The 19,459-nt window shown below is 39.0% G+C and overlaps 1 protein-coding gene across 2 annotated transcripts in view; it reads left to right on the top strand.

Moving 5' to 3' along the window:
• The first annotated feature begins 6,913 nt into the window (after positions 1-6,913).
• Trhr (thyrotropin releasing hormone receptor) overlaps positions 6,914-19,459 on the top strand; it is a 48,552-nt gene continuing 36,006 nt past the window's right edge. For both annotated transcript variants that reach the window (XM_060389484.1, XM_060389483.1), the window contains exons 1-2: positions 6,914-7,171; positions 7,707-8,579. In XM_060389484.1, coding sequence (XP_060245467.1) covers positions 7,791-8,579 — 789 coding nt within the window. In that variant the 5' untranslated portion in view covers positions 6,914-7,171; positions 7,707-7,790. The remainder of the gene's footprint in view (positions 7,172-7,706; positions 8,580-19,459) is intronic.

The following is a 19,459-nucleotide window of genomic DNA, read 5'->3' as shown; positions in this document are numbered from 1 at the left end:
GACAATGCATGGAGAGGACCTAACACCCATGCTCAAATGTAGCCCATAGACTCAGTCTCCAAGTGGGGTCTCTAGTAAGAAGAGCAGAGATTCGCTCTGGTATGAACTCAATGACTGGCTCTCTGATCACCTCCCCCTGGGGGGGTGCAGCCTTGTCTGTCCACAGAGGAAGAAAATGCACCAAGTCCTGATGAGACCTGATAAGGTAGGGTTAAATAGAAGGGGAGGAAGACCTCACCTATCAGTGGACTAGGAGAGAATATGAGAAGAGGAGGGACAGAGGGTGGGGTTGGGAGGAGATGAGGGAGGGGCCCACAGCCAGATACAAATTGCATAAATTGTAATAGATGATAATAATTTTAAAAATATGAAAATGGTGGCTTTTCATTACCTAAAGTGTGATATTTCTGAATGTGACAGATTTTGCTCACCTCCTTCAAATAAAACGCCAATGCCTATCCTGATCACTCTCAACAAACTCTCCACATTCACCTTCGATAAGGTTTTAGGCACCCATGGGCTCTCAGAGAATATTTCCATGAAGCCATATGATATGAGTAGCTGCATATCAGTGCTAGGGCAACTCTCTAGTAAACCAAACATTCAGCTAATGTTAACAACCTGAATCTTTGGCTGACTTTTAGATCCTTCAGTTTGAGGGGGAAAGTACGTATCTGGCTTTAATACTTCATGCTGTCCTTTCTATCTGAAAATAATACTTAATCCTATGCAGCACATTGGGAAGGCAGTGTATCACAATACAAAGTTACTCTGTAAATAAGTTATCCGATTCCTCGGGTAATCAACCTAGAATTTAATTAACAGCATAGCTGTGCTAGGTTAATGATGTACCATAAACTAGTCAGTCATTCTGTCTAGTGGCTGGTGTGCAAATAAGCCTTCTATTTACTACTCTGCCAACATGAGGGAATTGTGAAAAATAGAACTGATATCATTATCTTTGCTAAAAAACATCCCTTAACACCTTCAAAGTAATATCAAACTTACAAAAACATCTCTTTCTGTATCCAATGAGCTTTTTGGTAGTTTGGCTAAGGCTCATCACTATAGAGACCATAGTGCCACATCACCAAGGAGACAAAATAACACAGCCTCAAAATACATCATTCACAGCACGGTAGCAACAAAGGAACAGGGAATACACAATTTTCTTTGTATACTTTCACATCATATGCCAGAATTTGAAAGAACAAGTAGGCAGAAAAATCAATAGAAATGTGGAATACTTAGTCCTATCAGCCATTTTGAGCTAATCAATGTTTCTAGAACACTCTGTCAGGGCAGAGCAGAACTCAGAGAATCTTCATCAAGATAAAGCAGATTGTAGGCCATAAAAAATAAATCATAATACATTAAAAAAATTGAAATCATACATAGTATGGAGTTAAAGTTAGTAGACAACAAAAATGTGACTGGAAAATCTACAAATATCTAGAAATCGAATAGCTCATTCTTAAGGTCTCAAAGATATTACAAAAAAGAAAGCTAGAAAGTAAAATAAACTGCCAGGGTATGGAGAAAGAAGATCCAGGCAGTCCTGATGAGACTTAACAAGCTATATGCAGATGGCAATAGTGGAGAACTCCCCTTTTCAGTGAACTAGGGGAAGGGAATAGTGGGAAGAGGGAGTGAGGGTGGGACTGGGGGTGAGTTGAGGGAGGGGGCTTCAATTGGGTTATACAATGAATAAATTGTGAAGAAAAAAGTAAAAATTAAAAATAAAAAAATAAAAAAAGGAAATTTGTTACTCCAACACTTACGTTGAAAACAGAGTTCTAAAATCAGTGAACCAATAAATTTGTTATATAAGTGTATATTTATACAGTGAAATGTTATACAGTAAAAAAAAACCCAAAGTACTGAGTCAGACAAGTATTGATTAAATAAATCTAAGTTATGCCAATTAAAAGAAACCAGATGCATACACTGTAATTACATTTATGTGAAAATTTTGTAAGACAAATATATTCTAGAGATAGAAAGCTGAGCCGTGACCAGCTGAATTGTTGAGAAACAGTTAGTTGTTTAGGATGACAGAAGTTTTCTTGTGGTATAGCTATATGTAGCTTATGTCTTTGTTGCAGCTTAAAAATCATAGAAATAGTCCTTTTTTCTACAGAACTTGTGTTTCAATGAAGTTTCTTCTAGTAATGTATATGCATATGTTTGAGCCTTATGATTTTCTAAGAGCTCTGGGAAACAGTATATATAGATGTTTATGTGTGTTCAATGGTACAGAAAAATATAAGACCAAGAGAATAACCAAAGGTCAAGTTTTATATTAATGATCTCAATGAGGGTAAAAATGCCATTTGGTGGTAAAGATTTATGCGACTCTTCATACAAAAAGAAAAAAGGAATTTGACTTAAAATTTTAGAAGACAAAGTGAAAACTTGATGCAATCCATGAAAATAGTCAGATATCACACTAGGTTTCTTATAGTAACTTTCTCAAGCTACATGCATTTTTGGAAATCACTTTATTGTTTCATAAAACATGCAATAAATCAAACTTAATGTGAGCTCGTAATCTAGACAGTTTGATTAAAATTTATTCTTTAATATTTTGTTAGGTCATTTCCTCTAGTAACACTTTAGGGAAACCTCAAATAGTGTTACTCTCTCCCGAACATGAGGCTCATCTGGCCAGATAAGAACTGTACATACCACAAGGAAGGGGAGCTTTACGTGTGTATTGGTTCATTTCTATTTTGTGTTTAAATATAATATTCCAATTTCTCCACAAGCGTGTTCCAGGTAATATAAAAACATGTAAGACACATAAATGTGAAAAGTAGCAGCTTGCTTGTGACCCCAGCTCAGATAACACACACATTATCTCTTACATTTCCAAACAAGCAAGATGACATGTCTTTTCCATTAAGCAAAACACAAATTCCTGGTCTAGTGCATAAAGAAATTTCATTTGTTAACCCAAACCCAGAAATTTCTCTATCTAATATACAAATTTCAGCAAAATAAAAATGTACTTTGGCAATTTTTTTTTTTTTTTGTACATGGTTTGTAAAATGCCTTCTGTTTCACTCCAGGGTATGTGATGATACCCCCACGTGCTTAGGGGAAATACAAAGCCCATTCCTGTGCCATGAAAGTGACTCACCCTGGAGTTATACTGACTTGTATCCTTCCTCCACAACTCAAGGCTTCCCATCCCAGATCCAGGAACCAGAATCATGGTACAGTGTCCAAATCCTAATTTGAGAGATTATATCATATTTCTTATTGCTAGAGCCTATAAAATTGCATTTCATGCAACTTCCTCATAAGACTCTCTCCATGGTTTTCTGAGCCTGTCACCTTTTCTGAATCTTGCCAAGTTACCTGTGGCAATTAGGTACTATCACAAATTCCCGCCTATAGCCTAAAATGACAAATATGGATAACATAAATAGTTACAATTAATGGATTGTGATGAGTAGTGAAGAACCACCTATCCACTAAAAAAAAAACCTTCTCCAAGACATTCACATAATTCTCTTATGCATTGCTTCTGTGGTTTTGATAGCATGTGGCTATGAATATCCTGTGGGAAGAAGTTTTGGTCATATAAATGGAAAGTTTATTGTGACAACCAGGAAAGGAAAAACTAAATACCATAAGCAAGTCATCTAACTGAGAGTGTGATGGGTCCAAAAGAAGTGCTCGCTCTTGTCTCAAGTTCAAAGGGGAAGTCAAAGAGAAGATTAGAAAACAAATGAACAGGTCCAAGCTAGGAACTGAGACAATCTTACAAGGTATCCTGTGAATTTTGATACTTATTTTTCTTGTGAAGAATGAAGTATATAATTGAGAAACCCTGCCTAAATGGCAGAGGCCAGAAATGCAGAAAGAATTTGGACTTGCGATTTATGTATGTAGGTCCATCATCTTTGTACTGTGACCACTGTGCCTTTACCTACTGTTTCCAAGGAAATGCCTCAATTTCTCTCCAGTAAAAAGAATACAAAAAACAAACAAACAAAAAAAAAAACATAAAGACCACAGTTGGTTAGAATTTAAGGTACTATTATTAAGGAATCTTAATGCAAATATAAAGCTTGCTATCATTTTACCTAATTTTTGTGTTATTTACTGCAAGTAAAAATATATTAACTAAATAAGATTCATAAACAAAAACTTACTTTATAAAATCATGTTTAATTAAAAAATATGTTATAAGGAGCATGAAGTTGGTTAAAAACATGTAGAGACATAATGATCTGACAAGTTTGGGGGGGGGGGGAAAGTCAGGTGTTCAAAGAACCTTTTTCCAGAATGGAAAGAAAAATTGAAAGGATAAAGAGGTCTCAAGAATATTGTGAGTCACATCCTGGGAACAACCCTCATTAAACATCCTAGCTGGCAGTCACCAATGCCTCTCTCATCATAGCTCAACTTCTCCAGGTCAAGGAGGTAGTGAAATCTTTCCTTCCCCAATGAGATCCTTGCCATGTTCCACAGCCTTGTAAAGCTCATTATCATCATTCACACTGTCTCTCTTGTCCCCTCTTTTAAGGGAACAATGCTTTTCTGCATGAATGTTCTCAGATGTTGCCTTCTTTGTCAGAGATCATCTTGGGTCCCCTGCCCACAAGTGCCTTTGTTTCATAATCCAAATGCCCATTTTGAGTGTACATCTCACAGAACTGTTCCTAAGTCTACTTCTCCCAATAAGGAAGAACAATTGGGAGGTAAAATGTATTGCTTACTTACCAACCACCCAGCACATGATAGGGATTCAGCAATCACATGTTAGCAGAAGAAACAGAGGTGCTGAGCATTTATTCAGAATTCAGATGTTAAAGAATGCCAATAGAAAAAACTGGTGTGGAAGTGGATCTGAGAGAGCTAACACCTTGCCTGTGAGTGCTCACTTTATAGTAAAGATATATAGACAGTCTGCAAAGCTCACCACCTTTGAGATCTGCAGACTGGTTAAGGGCCTGAGGAGAAGAAGGGAAGGTTGGCTTTCTGATCCAGGATTTCAACTTGAAGAAGTGAAGTCAGGATAGAGTACGAAGACAATGCCCCCTCATAGAAAGTATTTTCATCCTGATTAACAGGCAGGAAAGAACCCGTTCCGGGTAATCTCTGTCCTGTAGGGCAGGAGAAAGGGTCTGTCTATTTTAAACCAGTTGAAGAAACAAACTAAGATTCAGGAAAAATCTATCCAGGATGAAAGAATATATGCTTGCCTGGTTTCTCCTTGAGTCTCTCAGAACTGGGGAGTAATTCAGGGACCAAAACCCAAATACTGGTAGAAGTCATAAATGAACGATCACAGAAAAAACAACTCATGTGACAGATAGATGGAAGACTGTGGAATGTTGAAAATGGAGGTCATATCCTATATCAAGGCCCTGGTAACCTTTTACCCAAGGTCACCAGTTGTCCTCAGCTAACTTCCATGCAGGACTGGAAGCCCGTCAACACCAGACCCTTTGAATTTTTATGAGAAATAAAAATTTTGATTTTAATATGCATTCTCTAAATTTTAAAGGTAAAATTAATCTAACTATTTTAAATCATACTTGAGACGGTCTTGCTCAAGCCAAACAGTACACACATGAAGCCTGGATGTGGCGTTTGAAACATTGATTTCTACCAACTGCTGATTTGGGAAAATAAATAGGTACTAAGGCATCCCTCCGTGAGTCAGAAGGCAGAGGTAGTTCACTGTGACCAGGAGTTTCGTCTCAGTCTCAGGGTTACCTGGCTTGGGGCACAGTTCTGATGCCCTCGTGGTCCTGTCTACTTAAAATAGACTCCCCTTCTGACCAGGATCTGATCTTGTAAAGCAGAGAACTGGTGCCACATACTGGGAGTCCAGCAAAGGCTCTTTTTCATTGTACTCTGGTCAGACAAAAGCACACAAACACTAGCTGGGAGTGCATTCAGCTGGCTGTCCAGGGAAGAGCCCTGTTACAGAGACTTGCCACTGGTGGCTTCAGAGAACTGAAAATCAAGCTGGCGTGTGCTTCTCTAAAAATGACACTGATTCCGTAACAAATTTCCTCTCAAGCACTTGGTAATGCAGTGACTCTAGGCTAGAGTTTCCCTAGATAATTCTCCCTCTTAGAAACATATTGCTATAAAGCTTCCCTGGGTAGTTGGGTAGCTGGCATTTCAGGGGACAATGTAAGGGGCAAAGCAGCACCTGAGCAAGCAGATGACCTCCAAGCTTCACAGCTTTCCACAGCTGGCTGGCATTAGGCTGAATTATTGTTTGCTAATCTTATTTACTTGTTTCTGTTTGTTTGTTTACCCACCAGGCAAGGTCTTGATACATAGCCCAAACTAGCTTCAAACTCACAGACCTCCTAACTTCTGACTGCTGGACAGCAAGTATGCACCACTACTCTGTGTCTTCAAGTCATTTTTTCAAAAATAAGACTTTTATATGAGCCTCAGAAGATCACAGCTGAAATGGTTTACAATCCATTTTAACTCATTTTTCCTTCGCATAATATGAAAGGAGGGAGCCAGTTTCCCTGGTTTACTGGAGAAACAGTCCAAGGTTTTCCACAGCAGAAGAGGAGCTGATTTCACTGCAGAGAGCTATTGTAAGCTTCAGAGCTTTGGCCCAAAAGGTTTTGCTACCTCCTAAAATCCTGTCATGCAAAAAGTAGAAATATATTTCAGAGCAGCTCAGGAGTTTCTGCAGAACTTGGATCATTATCACCTGCAAGATCAGCTGCCTCTAGCTCTTTTACCTGTGATCAGCCTTCAGCACTGAACACTGTACCAGCCGCATGTTTAAAAGTAAATTCTTCAACAGAAGATTAGGAATCAGTCAGGACTGACTGCCACTTGTGAATGTAGTGTGTGTGTGTGTGTGTGTGTGTGAGAGAGAGAGAGAGAGAGAGAGAGAGAGAGAGAGAGAGAGAGAGAGCTCTCATTAAGGGACGATCTATGATTTGACAGCCTCTCCGCTGTGCCTGCTGCTGCTTCTGTTTCTGCGGCTGTATGGTCTGTCATGAGTTGAAAAGGGATGTGAGGGTTCAGAGAAACTGCCGCTGTGAAGACAGAGCCTCTACGAAGTGATCTGCCTGCCAGACAGACTATACAAGGTTTTTCTGCAGGATTGGAAACTTGGACCTATTACCACTTCATTTACCCAGAGAGGCAGGCAGCGCGACAGAGTGAAAAGGTAAGAGCAGAAACTGTCTTCTATTAGCGCGGGGACTTGGAGCATGGGGAAGTTAGGCGCAAAGGCTTGCCATTTTTCACTCTTAAGAGCCAGAGGCAATAGCTAAATTCCTACTAGGTTTGGCCATTGCACCTTTTCTCTTTTTTCACTGCTATCTTTTTCTTCTTCATTGTACTTTTCAGGAGCATGTGAGAGGTTTCTTTGTATTTATTTTTGTAGCTTGCATTTTTTTTAAGTTTGGAATTTTTTATTTGTTGTTATTGTTTTTCCAACTGGACCCAGTTTTAAAACAGGAGCCTTCTCTGCTTCTTTTTTCTTAAGATTTTTTTTCCTTGTGAAGAGAGATTTAACTTGCCCCTTTTAATGTGATGTGGGCAAAACAATTACTTCATTTTGCTTGGGACTGAAAAAAAAAAGTGTTCAGAAGTACATTGGAGAAGCTCAGTGGTGTAAATAGAGGAAATGAGTTGCCTGTGAGTGTGGCTTGATCAAAAATGGTGGCATTGTGAGTGAACACGTGTGTGACTCTTCACAGGGGAAAATACTACTGCAAGAAGGGTGAAGGCAGGAGAGATGTTTTAAAGAGTGTCTCTGTCAGAGAAACTTCCAGCCACTGAAGATGGAGAATGAAACACTGAGTGAACTGAACCAAACCGAGCTTCAGCCAAAAGCAGCAGTGGCCCTCGAGTACCAGGTGGTCACCATCTTACTTGTGCTCATTATCTGTGGACTGGGCATTGTGGGCAACATCATGGTAGTCCTGGTGGTCATGCGAACCAAGCACATGAGAACCCCTACAAACTGCTACCTGGTGAGTTTGGCTGTGGCAGATCTCATGGTCCTGGTAGCTGCCGGCCTCCCCAACATAACGGACAGCATCTACGGTTCCTGGGTCTATGGCTATGCAGGGTGCCTCTGCATTACTTATCTGCAGTACTTGGGAATTAATGCATCCTCGTGTTCAATAACAGCCTTCACCATTGAGAGGTACATAGCAATCTGTCACCCCATCAAAGCCCAGTTTCTCTGCACATTTTCAAGAGCCAAAAAAATCATTATCTTTGTCTGGACCTTCACATCCATTTACTGTATGCTCTGGTTTTTCCTTCTGGATCTCAATATTAGCACCTACAAAGATGCTATTGTGGTATCCTGTGGCTACAAGATCTCCAGGAATTACTACTCACCCATTTACCTAATGGACTTTGGTGTCTTTTATGTTGTGCCAATGATCCTGGCCACTGTGCTTTATGGATTTATAGCCAGAATCCTCTTCTTAAACCCCATTCCCTCAGACCCCAAAGAAAACTCTAAAATGTGGAAAAGTGACTCGACCCAACAGAACAAGAATTTGAATTTAAATGCCGCTAACAGATGTTTCAACAGCACTGTATCTTCTAGGAAGCAGGTAAGCAAAGCTAAACTTCCAAGTCAAGGGAGGAGATGTGAAATAGAGTTTTTGTGAAATAGGATCAACTTTGTCCTACTTAGCTAGTGGCAAAACCAAAATACAATCATGCAAATGTTTCACAGTATAAGCTTCTGCTTTGCATTTTAAACACACCTCTGGATCAACTGAAGATCTAAAAATAAATGGAGGGATTGGATAGCACTTTAGCAGGAAAGAATTCCCTATTAAGATATTGGGAACTGTAGAAAGAACTCCAGAAATCCGGATTTAAAACACTTGCACCTCCCTCAAAATACTATCCAAACATTCAGAAAACTCATGGGGAAAGTTCTATTGCATGACGAAGAATTACCTTTCAGGAACTGTACTACACACTTACCAAGAGAATTTGAGAATAAATCAGTGAGTCAAAATAATGAAACTTCTCTTACAATATGTAGTTACACACAACCAATTCCCACAAAAGACAGGTAATTTGCCTTTTTCAGGTGATCTTGATGAGAGGTGATCCTCTAATCCTTTTCCCTAGCTCTTTCCAAGTTGTCTTAGCATGCAAAAGCTGGGAATACATTTTCCTCAGGGGGAAAAAAAAGGATTTCAAAAGAATGGCCAACATCAAGATGAATCAGTTATAAGCAATTTTAATGTAGGCTTTCTAGCTTAGAAACTGGAACTCTTTTATGCCTCCAGATAGCCTATTGTACATGTGGCTACAGTGGAATGAAGGTCTTATTAGTGATTAAAGCATCTTCTTTATAAGATAATGTAAAAATGGGAGGCTCTATGACAGATACTCATCTGTTTGTGTCTATACAACTGTCCTGGGATACTTATGAGCCTAGCTCTCAGTTCTTTCTCCTTCTCTATTGAATGTAATGAATACAAAGTGAATATTTATTCTCATAACGAAAAGAGAAATCATGTAATCAACAATTTTGTTTCTTTCAAATAACTTGAGTTTTCTTTTATCTTTTTGTGCAAGGAAAACAGCTAATTCTATTTGTGTAGGTAGAAAACTGAGTATGCTTTTAGAGGCATATATGTAGGTCAAACATACTATAGTTTCTTAAACTCTATGTTACCTAATATGTTATGAATTGTGATTGGATAAATATACACACATGTTTACATGCACACAGGAGAACAAACTTACAAAAGTGAACATGCTTGCAACAGTGAATGATCTGCAAGTAAAGAGAATGTATGCAGCATTTTAAATGATATGAGACACTTGATTTACAAGGAATTTATTATGAAGACAGAAGGGAGCACATGAGTGACTACTACCAAGTCTTTGCTTCTGTACACAGCACTGCTACATAATATAAGGTGTAGCTGGTCATTACCCAAAGCTTGATTTATAAAAATGGAGAAAGATACACTGGCCATCTGCCAAGACAAATACTAACAAATACGATAAGACAAAAAAAGACTATGTACATCTTATTAGGGACCAAACATGAGTTAATAGCAGCAGCAAGGTAGGCAGGTCAGTTAGAAGATGTGTTCCTTATGTTCCCATTTATATTCTTGTTATAATTTTTTAAAGCTTGTTTGTCTGGCCTAATGTCCTTTCTATCAGTTATAGCTGTTAGCACCTCTCTGCATTAATACTGTGCTTTAGATGGCTAATTATGTTACATGTTCACAGTCTTTCCAAAGACTATCAGTGATGAGCATGTAAGAGCAATGTACAGTGTTTAGGCACGAGAAACTCAGCTCTGGATGAGGAAGATTTGAAGGTTCAGAAACAGGGGAAGGGGGCAGAAAGTTAGTTGCTGGTCATACAAGCATAAATAAGATCCTCTGGAGTAGAGGTTCTCACCCTTCCTAATTCTGTGCCTTTTAATACACTTTCTTACGTGTATTCTTATTTTATGGGGACCCCACCATAACATTGTAACTGTGATTTTGCTCGTGTTATTAATCATAATGTAAATATCTTTGTTTTCCAATGATCTTAGAGGACCCCTGTGAAGGAGACTTTTGGTCCCAAAGCAATTGTGCCCCAAGCGTTGAGAACCACTGCTCTAGAGGCAGCATTTAAAGCCATGTGAATGTGTGTGATGCACACGATGAGGAAAGAACCATTCAGTGTGGCAGCAGCCTCACATTTGGCTGGGCAGCGTCAGCCCCAGTGAATGGGATCACAGCTGTGAGTGGGCTCGTTTGTTCCAACGTTAGTGACCTGTGTTCTGGCTTTTTCGATTTTTTAAAAACCCTCTTAAGCACTCACTGGGTTCAAATCTTCAGGTCTTATAACCCAAGGGCTTTTAGTTTAATATTTCTCTCTGATTTTTTTTTCTTTTGGGCAAGTTTAATTTACATTTTAATAAATACATATCTTATCTGGGCCAGGTCCTTCTACCCAAGTTACTAAAATCAAATGTACATTTTCCAGCATTACATTTCTAAATAAAATAAAAGGAAAGATTATTTTTCTGTGAAAGACAAATATGATGTTTTTGGTTTTTGTTCACTTTTTACTTGTATCTCCAGTGTAAAAACTCTAGATCAGAAACTTTTTCTTTCAATTATTCAAAGATTTGATTATCTCAATCACCTGAAATGATATAAATTCAATTCAACTTTACTCCACGCTGTGGCTAGAAGTGGCTAGAGGGGCTGGCTGATTGAATCATCTTTGTTTTATAGGGGGTGGTGTGACTCTGGGAAGGATTTAAATGCTGTTATGTGCTACATTTCAGCTCTGTGATCCCTCAGCGTAGTACACGCAGTTCCTCTGCTCAGCACTGTGGAGAGAAGCCATCTCTCTCTATCACTGACGGTGCACTCCTGCATAATTTACTGAACTTTAATATGTCTGGACACACAGAATCTCTTTTTGGTAAAACTCTGTATTATCAAGGAACACGTTCCATTCAAATATTTACTTTCCATAGACTGCAGAGATATGCAGGACATTTTAGAGGCTGTGTTTCTGATTTTGTTTTCAGACACTCCACTTAGCAATTTCTCTTGTCTTACTGTATAGGGAGAAGAAAAATCGTGCGACCCCATCCTAAGAAAAATTTCCAGGGAGTCTGTCCATGTTTTATTATAGGTTTGCTTGATTAATCCAGTCTCTGAAATACCAGCTGTTCCTTCTATAAAGTTCTTAAAACATCTTTGCTTTATTAGAAAAAAAAAGTTGAAAGCCCAAGAAACAAAACAAAGACAGCTTCCCTTTCTAAAGTAACACATGCTATCGATGATGATGGTGGTAATTACCATGCTATAAAAGTAACAGTGTCATGTGGGACACATGGGGAGTTAAGAACAAGGAAACAAGGACTCTCTCTTTTGAAGGCCACCACCGTCAGGTTCTTATATTTCTTTCCTTTTACTTTAATTAGATTAGCTTAAGTTAGTATACCCACTATACTATTTATGCTTGCTTCTCACTTTTACTCCCAAAATATTAAAAGTAATATCCTCAAAGAGAACACAAAACATAAAACTAATCACAGGTTAACCAATTTTTCTAAGCCCGTTTTCTTATCAATAAAATGGGTATAACAATTCACTTGTACAGTCATTGCTGAAATTAAATGAGATACATCAGAGAAAATTCATATTTGCTGTCTCCCCCCCCACCTGTGAGCTGCTTCTCAGGAATCCTCCTTGTCCCTTCCTAATCCACTCTGAACCAGCCATAGACATTCGGGGTGCTCAAGGAAATAGAGGCATCTCCTCTCTTCTCCTCCTGCCTTCCCCTAGTCTTTCTCTAATGTTACCCACCACTTTCTGAGTGTGTGTGTGTAGTAGTATATAAATATGTGCATATGTGAATTGATATATAAAACTGTAGATGTGTGTGGTGGTATGTAAATATATAAACATGTGTGTGTATGTGTGTGGTGGTACACTCATTACCAACTGAGTCATATTTCTAGCCCACTGTATTCTCTTTAAAGAAACCACAAGGAAGACATGAGAAGTTATAGGCATGGTAACATGGAAGGTTCATGCTTGTGTGTGAATGTAAATAAATATGTACATGCTTGTGTTTTCATGTGTGTATGTATGTGTGTGTAGTGGCATATAAATGTGTACATGAATGTATGTGCAAAGGCCAAAGATAGACAAAGGATATCTTCTTCAGATGCTCTTTGTCTTAGTCTTTAGACAGGTGGTGTCCCTAAGGAAGCACAGCCTTTTTTGTCTAGACTAGCTGGCCAATGAGCATCCAGGGGTCGCTGTCCTAGCACTTACAGTGTTGTCGTTATAACACAAGCAACACTACACACGAGTGCAGGAGATCTGAACTCTGGTTTTCATATTTTTGCAGTGCACTCTAATAACGGAGTCCCTTTCTAGCCCAGTATTTTCTCTTTAAAGAAACCACAAGCCATGGTAACATGGAAGGTGGGAGGGCACAAGGCCTCAACTCCAAACAAAGAACTACAGGCAATTAAGGGATGTTGAAAGCAGGAAAAATAGTCTTCTCCAGAAAAGAATACAATAGTTAGTTCTCTAATACCAAATGACAGGCCTGACGTCATGTAAGTAACATCATACAGACTAAGGCAGATTGTATTTATATGTTTAGGAATACTCAGACAACAACAACAATTAAAGAAAAGGAGGCCAGACATTCGAAAGACAGCAAGGTAAGGATACATGGAAGAGATTGGAAGGAGGAAAGAGAAGGGAGAAAAGTACATAATTACAACCTCAAAAATGGCGTGTGTGTGTGTGTGTGTGTGTGTGTGTTTTAAAGAAAGAAACAACCTTGAACAAAGCACACACACACACACACACACAAAAGTCCAGTGTGGCAATGCAACCCTACAATATCTGCATTTGAAAGGTGTGGCAGGAAGACAAGTTCATGGCGAGCCCATGGAGTGGTAGGTTGGAAGTTCAGGGACTCTATTTAAAATAAATAAACAAACAAAAACAGAGGAAGGAGTGCAGAGGCCTAACAGTGGAATGCCCTCGTTGTTGGGAACACAAAGAAGGTTCTTAAGTTTCATGACTCATTCAGCTGGCAACTGCATGCACATTTTAGAGAACAAGCCCCCCTCCCCCTACTTCAATATCCAGTTCAGCATAATGTAGCCCTCCCCCTCCCACCCAGGAATTTAACGAACGAATGGCTTTACAATGCAATGAGTATTGAGCTTTCCAGCACTGAGCTTTTATTAAACTTTTCCCAAGTTTTCTGGGGCTGTTACATAGGCTTTCCTGTTTAATTGTTTTATTTCTTTTAATCATATGGACTCAACTATGTTCATACTAATATAAAAAAAATCTTTAATTTGCAAAAAAAAAAAAAAAGTAGTTTTTACTTAACACGCATATAGCTAAGTGTGTCGCTTTGATTTTACTTTTAAAGAATAACTTCCCCCCTGGAGGTGGTGGTACATGATTTTAATCCCAGTACTGGGTAGGCAGAGGCAGATGGATCTGTGAGTTCGAGACCAGCCTGGTCATGAGAGTGAGTTCCAGGACAGCTAAGGCTACATAGAGAAATTATGTCTCAAATAAACAAACAAAAAAAATTATCTTCCCATTTCATGATTCATTTAGTGTTTCAAAGACATTTCCCATAAATGCTCTAAATCACAACCTCTACAGCTGTGTGCTTTCTGTCCTTCAACCTAGATGAGTACACCCTGTTTGTTTGTAATTTTAGATTTGCAGCTTTGAGCCAAGATTTTATCATTAAGTACATATTCTTATATGTCTGCAAAAAATAAAAAAAACTTGTTCCACTGAGAATTCTCCATTTGGCTGATATAGCAAAAAAATAATCTTAAAATTGGCTATTCTTAAGAATCATACTCATCTATACAGTTCCTTGTGATATATTTTCAGGAAGATATAGACTATTCTATAACAAATTCTTAGTCTTGTTGGATTTTTAATATGAGGGAAAATTATGGTTGAGATGTAATATATATGAAAAGAAAAAAAAAACAAATGCCATTATCTTACTATGATTAAAAATTTCAATCTCCCTCCCCCCTTCACTTTTTCTCAGAAAAGGGGTGCTCCCTTTCCCATCTACCCCAGCTCATCAAGTTGCATCAGAACTAAACATGTCCTCTTCCCCTGTGGCCTGTCGAGGCAGTCCTGCCAGGGGTAAGTGATCTAAAAGCTGTGTCCAATGAAGTCCTCACTTCCCTTACTAGAGGACCCAACTGAAGTCTAAGCTGCCCATCTGCTACGTCTTAGTAGAGGGCCCAGGTACAGTTCATGCATGGTCCTTAATTGATGCTTCAGTCTCAGCAAGCCACTCTGGGCCCTGGTTAGTTGGCTGCTGTTTCTCTTATGGAGTTCCTGTCACTTATGGTTCCATTCTCTTCACCCACAACCAACCCGCTATTATCCAGCACTCCCTATTTATAGACCAATATTTGACTGTGAGTCTCAGCATCTGTTCTGAAGCACTGCTGGGTATGCCCTTTTCATTTTATTTTCTTTATAAGTCAGAGTCTGGCTGCTGCTGCATGTACACACACAGGTACAGGGCCATCCACTGGACTATGGGCAATGTAGAAGAGTTGGCACCCCTGAAGAAAACTGACTCTGTATCTCCCATTGGCCATCACCAACAGTTTTCACCTAGGGGTTGAGGTCATTTAACCCCTCCAGTATCCATGCTGAAATATTTAATTTTGTGCAGGTTTTAGATAGGCAGCCACAGCTGCTGTGGATTCATGAGTGTGATGATCCTAATATGCCCAGAAGAGAGTTTCAAACCAGCTCTCCAACAACTCTGGCTCTTAACAATCTTTCTTCTTTGATGTTCTCTGAGCCTTGGAAGAATAAAATGAAATGGCCATGCCATTTGGGGGCTAACCAGCCCTTAGTCACTAGTTAACTGCACTTTGAGTAGTTGTGAATCTCTGTGTTAACGTCTATCCACTGCAAGAAGCTTCTCTGAGGAGCAAGATTTGCACTAAGAATAGAAGTATTTACAAGACAGATTGACCTTATATCTATTATGTAATAAAATAACAGTAGAGTACCTGGCATTTTGTGCAACATCTGCAGAGAAGGCAGCAGTAAGGGGACAAGCTGAAACAGAAAGAAGATGGTTGAAAGGAAGAAATAGTAGGTGGAGACAGGGCACATTCAGGGAGAATTGTTTGGAATCATTGGCATGGGCGATGAACAAGGAAGATCTGGTGACGCTCTGACCTCCTTCCCTGGTCCTCACCATAGCCACTCCTGCAGATCTCCTCTGTTCTTTCCACAAACGTTCTTCTATTCTCATGCTTAAAGCCCTCACTTACAGGCCTTTAGTGTATAGCTGTAGAAAAGCCATCTCCTGATTCATATTGATGATTACTTTTTGGACAGCATAGATTTACATCAGATTCAAAAAGTCTGATTAACCTCTCTCTCCCCCTTTACAAACCCATTCCTCTTTCTTCCCTATTTTATGTTTCCAAGGTAGAAATCCAGGAGTCTGTCTAAGCATATTTTACTTCTATTACCCTTTAACCTAAATCTATGCAGTGGTGAAGATCGGATGTCTCTATGGCTAACTCTCACAGCTGACCCACTTCTCCCCCTACACTGCCACTGTTCAGGCTCATCGCCACTCACTGTTCTGTGTCAATACACACCTCACTAGTGTCTCTAACCTCCATTCCACTCCACCAACCACTCTGCACATTGCTGACTAAATAATCTATATCATGTAGAGCTACATTATCAAATATAGCTTTTAGGGTTCCCTGAAGCTTAACATTTAAACTACCTGGCATAACAAATAAAATCCTGGCACCTACCCATACTTTCAGCTTCATCTCCCATGGCTCTCTCAACTTACTCTTTATGCTCCAGCAGCCATGAATTCTTTTCAGGTCTCTGAGTATTCTCTGTTCTCAGCCAGAACATCCTTCATCTGGCAGTTTTCCAATTGTCTTTCAAATCTCAAATTAATCTCTCATGCATCCTGTAAGGTCCTTCCTAAAATTCTCAGGCAGAATTACACAGCGGATTCCCTAGCTAGTAGTACACATATAAGCATTTTTTCCTATGTTATTACAGTATTTTGCAAATATTTTTTATTTAGTAATTACTGCCATTCAGAATTATTAATGTATATGTCTTCTATACCTTCAAATACCCTTAATGGCAAGCCCTTGCACCATGTACTATGCTCATAACTAAATGTAGAATGTGGTAGGTTTCCCAAGTATAAGGACACAGTGGGGTACTGCAGCCTGAGAGCACAAGCTTTGCAAGAGCAGATTGTCATTCCCACCCCTGCATCCAGTATCGTCACAACATTGCTTAAAATTCAACTTGTTTACTGTGACTTCACTATAGAAATCAATAAATGTAATGATAACATCCTTCTTCTTTACTTGAATAAGTGTGAAATGTTTACCAGCATATTTGAGTGCTTATACCTCAAAATCATCACTTTTCACATACAATATAAATAAAAGTATAAAAATATGTGATTATGCTGGTTCAGCTCTCAGTCATGACAACACTTTATTCTGCCCCATGAGAAAATACTGCCTGTGTGTGCCATACCCCTCTCTAATTATAAGTAAAATTTGCATCTCTCCTATTAAATCCTTCTTTAAATTTCAAAATAATACAAGTGGAAATAATCACCAGATGGTGATTAAGTTAGTAGGTAAGACCTTTTGAGGAAGATTTTTTTTCTACAATTCTGACAAGGTTAACTCAGAAACACTGAATACTCAGACAATAATTCACTTGGTAATACAAAATCCAGTTGCCTTTTCCTCCAGAGGCTTTAAAAATCCTCTGCTAAATGAAGGAGCTACTTTAACAGAAAGGACAAAGAGTAAAGCAATGGCAACCAAGGGAAAATAAACAATCTGAGCACCAGTAAAAAGACAGTAATAGATCCAGGTGAATGTCCCTGTGCGACTAATTTTCCTAAAATACTTTGCACACATCATGTCCTATAAAAAATATTTCCTGTCTCCTCTGACTGGCTTTGAAAAACCTCATCATGTTTTCTGGCTTTGCTGGTTTAATTCAGCAACCATTTATTGAGCACCAATTTCATGCCAGGCACCATTGTAGAGAAGCAATAACAGTCACTGTTGTATAGAACTTACTGTAAGATATAAAAGATTGACACTAATAACAAGGGAGAGGCAGGAGGTTAAGGTCTATAGTGTACAGAAGAGGCAACTAAAAAGGGGTGATTATGTCACTTAAGCCTGGATTGTAAGCCTTAGATGTGGTAAGTCATACTCCTGTTCTTAAAAATAAGCAAGTACCTGTCAAGCCAACACAAAGCTCTTTCATGGGAGCAGAAGTCATCTGTGTAACCAAGGTGCCTAGAATAAGACACTAGCAGATGTTTCTGCCATCTGAAGGCATCTAAACTTGGTCATAAAGCTGGGGAACAACTACAGCCCTTCCTAGTAATGACTATAGGAAATGGGACTTGGCATTTAGAACTTGGTTCTTAAAATTATGTGATCTATCCAGGAAGAATGAAGAAGCCAGAAATGAGGTTATTGCAATCCATCAAGAAGGATGTAAGAATTGAGGTAAGAAGCAATGGTTGAGGTGAGTAGGAAGGACTGCAGGTGAAAACACGTAAAACTAAAATCAGTAGAATTTAATAACGAAATTTCATGGGCAAGGATAAGAAAATCTTAGCTGGAATGCAGCTTTATTGTTACACATAGCAGAGAATGCACGTAGAAAAGCATTTTTTATCTGCATTTATTTCTTTACAGATCTAAATATATCAACACACACACACATACACACACACACACACACACACACACACACACCTTTCTTTATGTCTTGTAACTTCTCACTGACGTGATTCTGTACCTTTCCCTGTACATCCCTCTTAACTTTTACACTTCAATATGTTGCATTCAGGATGTCAGCTTAAGCTACGAGTAAATAAAAGGATTCTGTACACCAGAAATATACTTGGTGGCAGGGCAGCATGCGCTCTATGGCCAGAAAGCACAGTACAAATTGTGTTACTATCTTTATAATTTTGTTAAGTTAATTTTTATGACCTTTATGAGTGCACACGTGCGTGTTGGTCAGAGAAAAATTTGTATGAGTTGGCTCACTCCTTTGATCATTCATGTCCTAGGGACTGGATCCAAGTAGTCAGGCTGACAAGCTCCTTTACCCACTGAGTTATCAAGACAGCCCAATTTATTGTATTTCTTGACACATCAGTCTATCCATGCATAGACTAGGCTATTAACAGAAGTCATTCATTAGGTTGCCCTGAATTAATGCCTACTGTATCACAAGTCCTGAAAAACTGCCACTACATCTAAATTATGTATTTTTATTACTTCTTGAAGAAGTTTATTCAGTGTATTATGATCACATTCACCACCACCCCAACTCCTTTCAGATTGACCTCATTCCCTATCTACCGACTTTGTGTCTTTTCATCCTTTTTGTTTGTTTGTTTAACCCCATTAGGTACCATTTGTGCTGCCCATATACTCTTGGATGTGCAGCCATTCACTGGAGTGTACTCAAACTACCACAACTAGCAGTTATCAATTTCCTGTAGCTCCTCAACTAGAGATGAGACTACATGCCCTCCTCCATGCTGGGGTTTTGTTTGCCTTGAGCTTATATGTCAGGACCTCTGTGAGTTCTTATGTGAAACTTCCCTGCTGTATCCAGAAAACAGATTTCTCATAGTCATCCAACACTTTTGGCTCTTAAAATCTTTCTGTTCCCTCTTCTACAATGGTCCTTGAGCCATAGATGTCCCAGTTAGGGCTGATCACCCTGAAATCCCTTTTCCTCTGCACCTTGACCAGTTATGAGTTTCTGTGCTAATCATCATCTACTGCAGAAAGAATTTTCTCCAATGAGGCTTGAGAATTGCATTATATATGTGCATGACAATAAGTCAGTAGGAGTTA

Source organism: Meriones unguiculatus, chromosome 8 (genome assembly GCF_030254825.1).
Source record: "Meriones unguiculatus strain TT.TT164.6M chromosome 8, Bangor_MerUng_6.1, whole genome shotgun sequence".
Taxonomy (NCBI): domain Eukaryota; kingdom Metazoa; phylum Chordata; class Mammalia; order Rodentia; family Muridae; genus Meriones; species Meriones unguiculatus.
The sequence above is the reverse complement of the archived record's forward strand: the minus strand, read 5'-3'. Positions and strand labels throughout refer to the sequence as shown.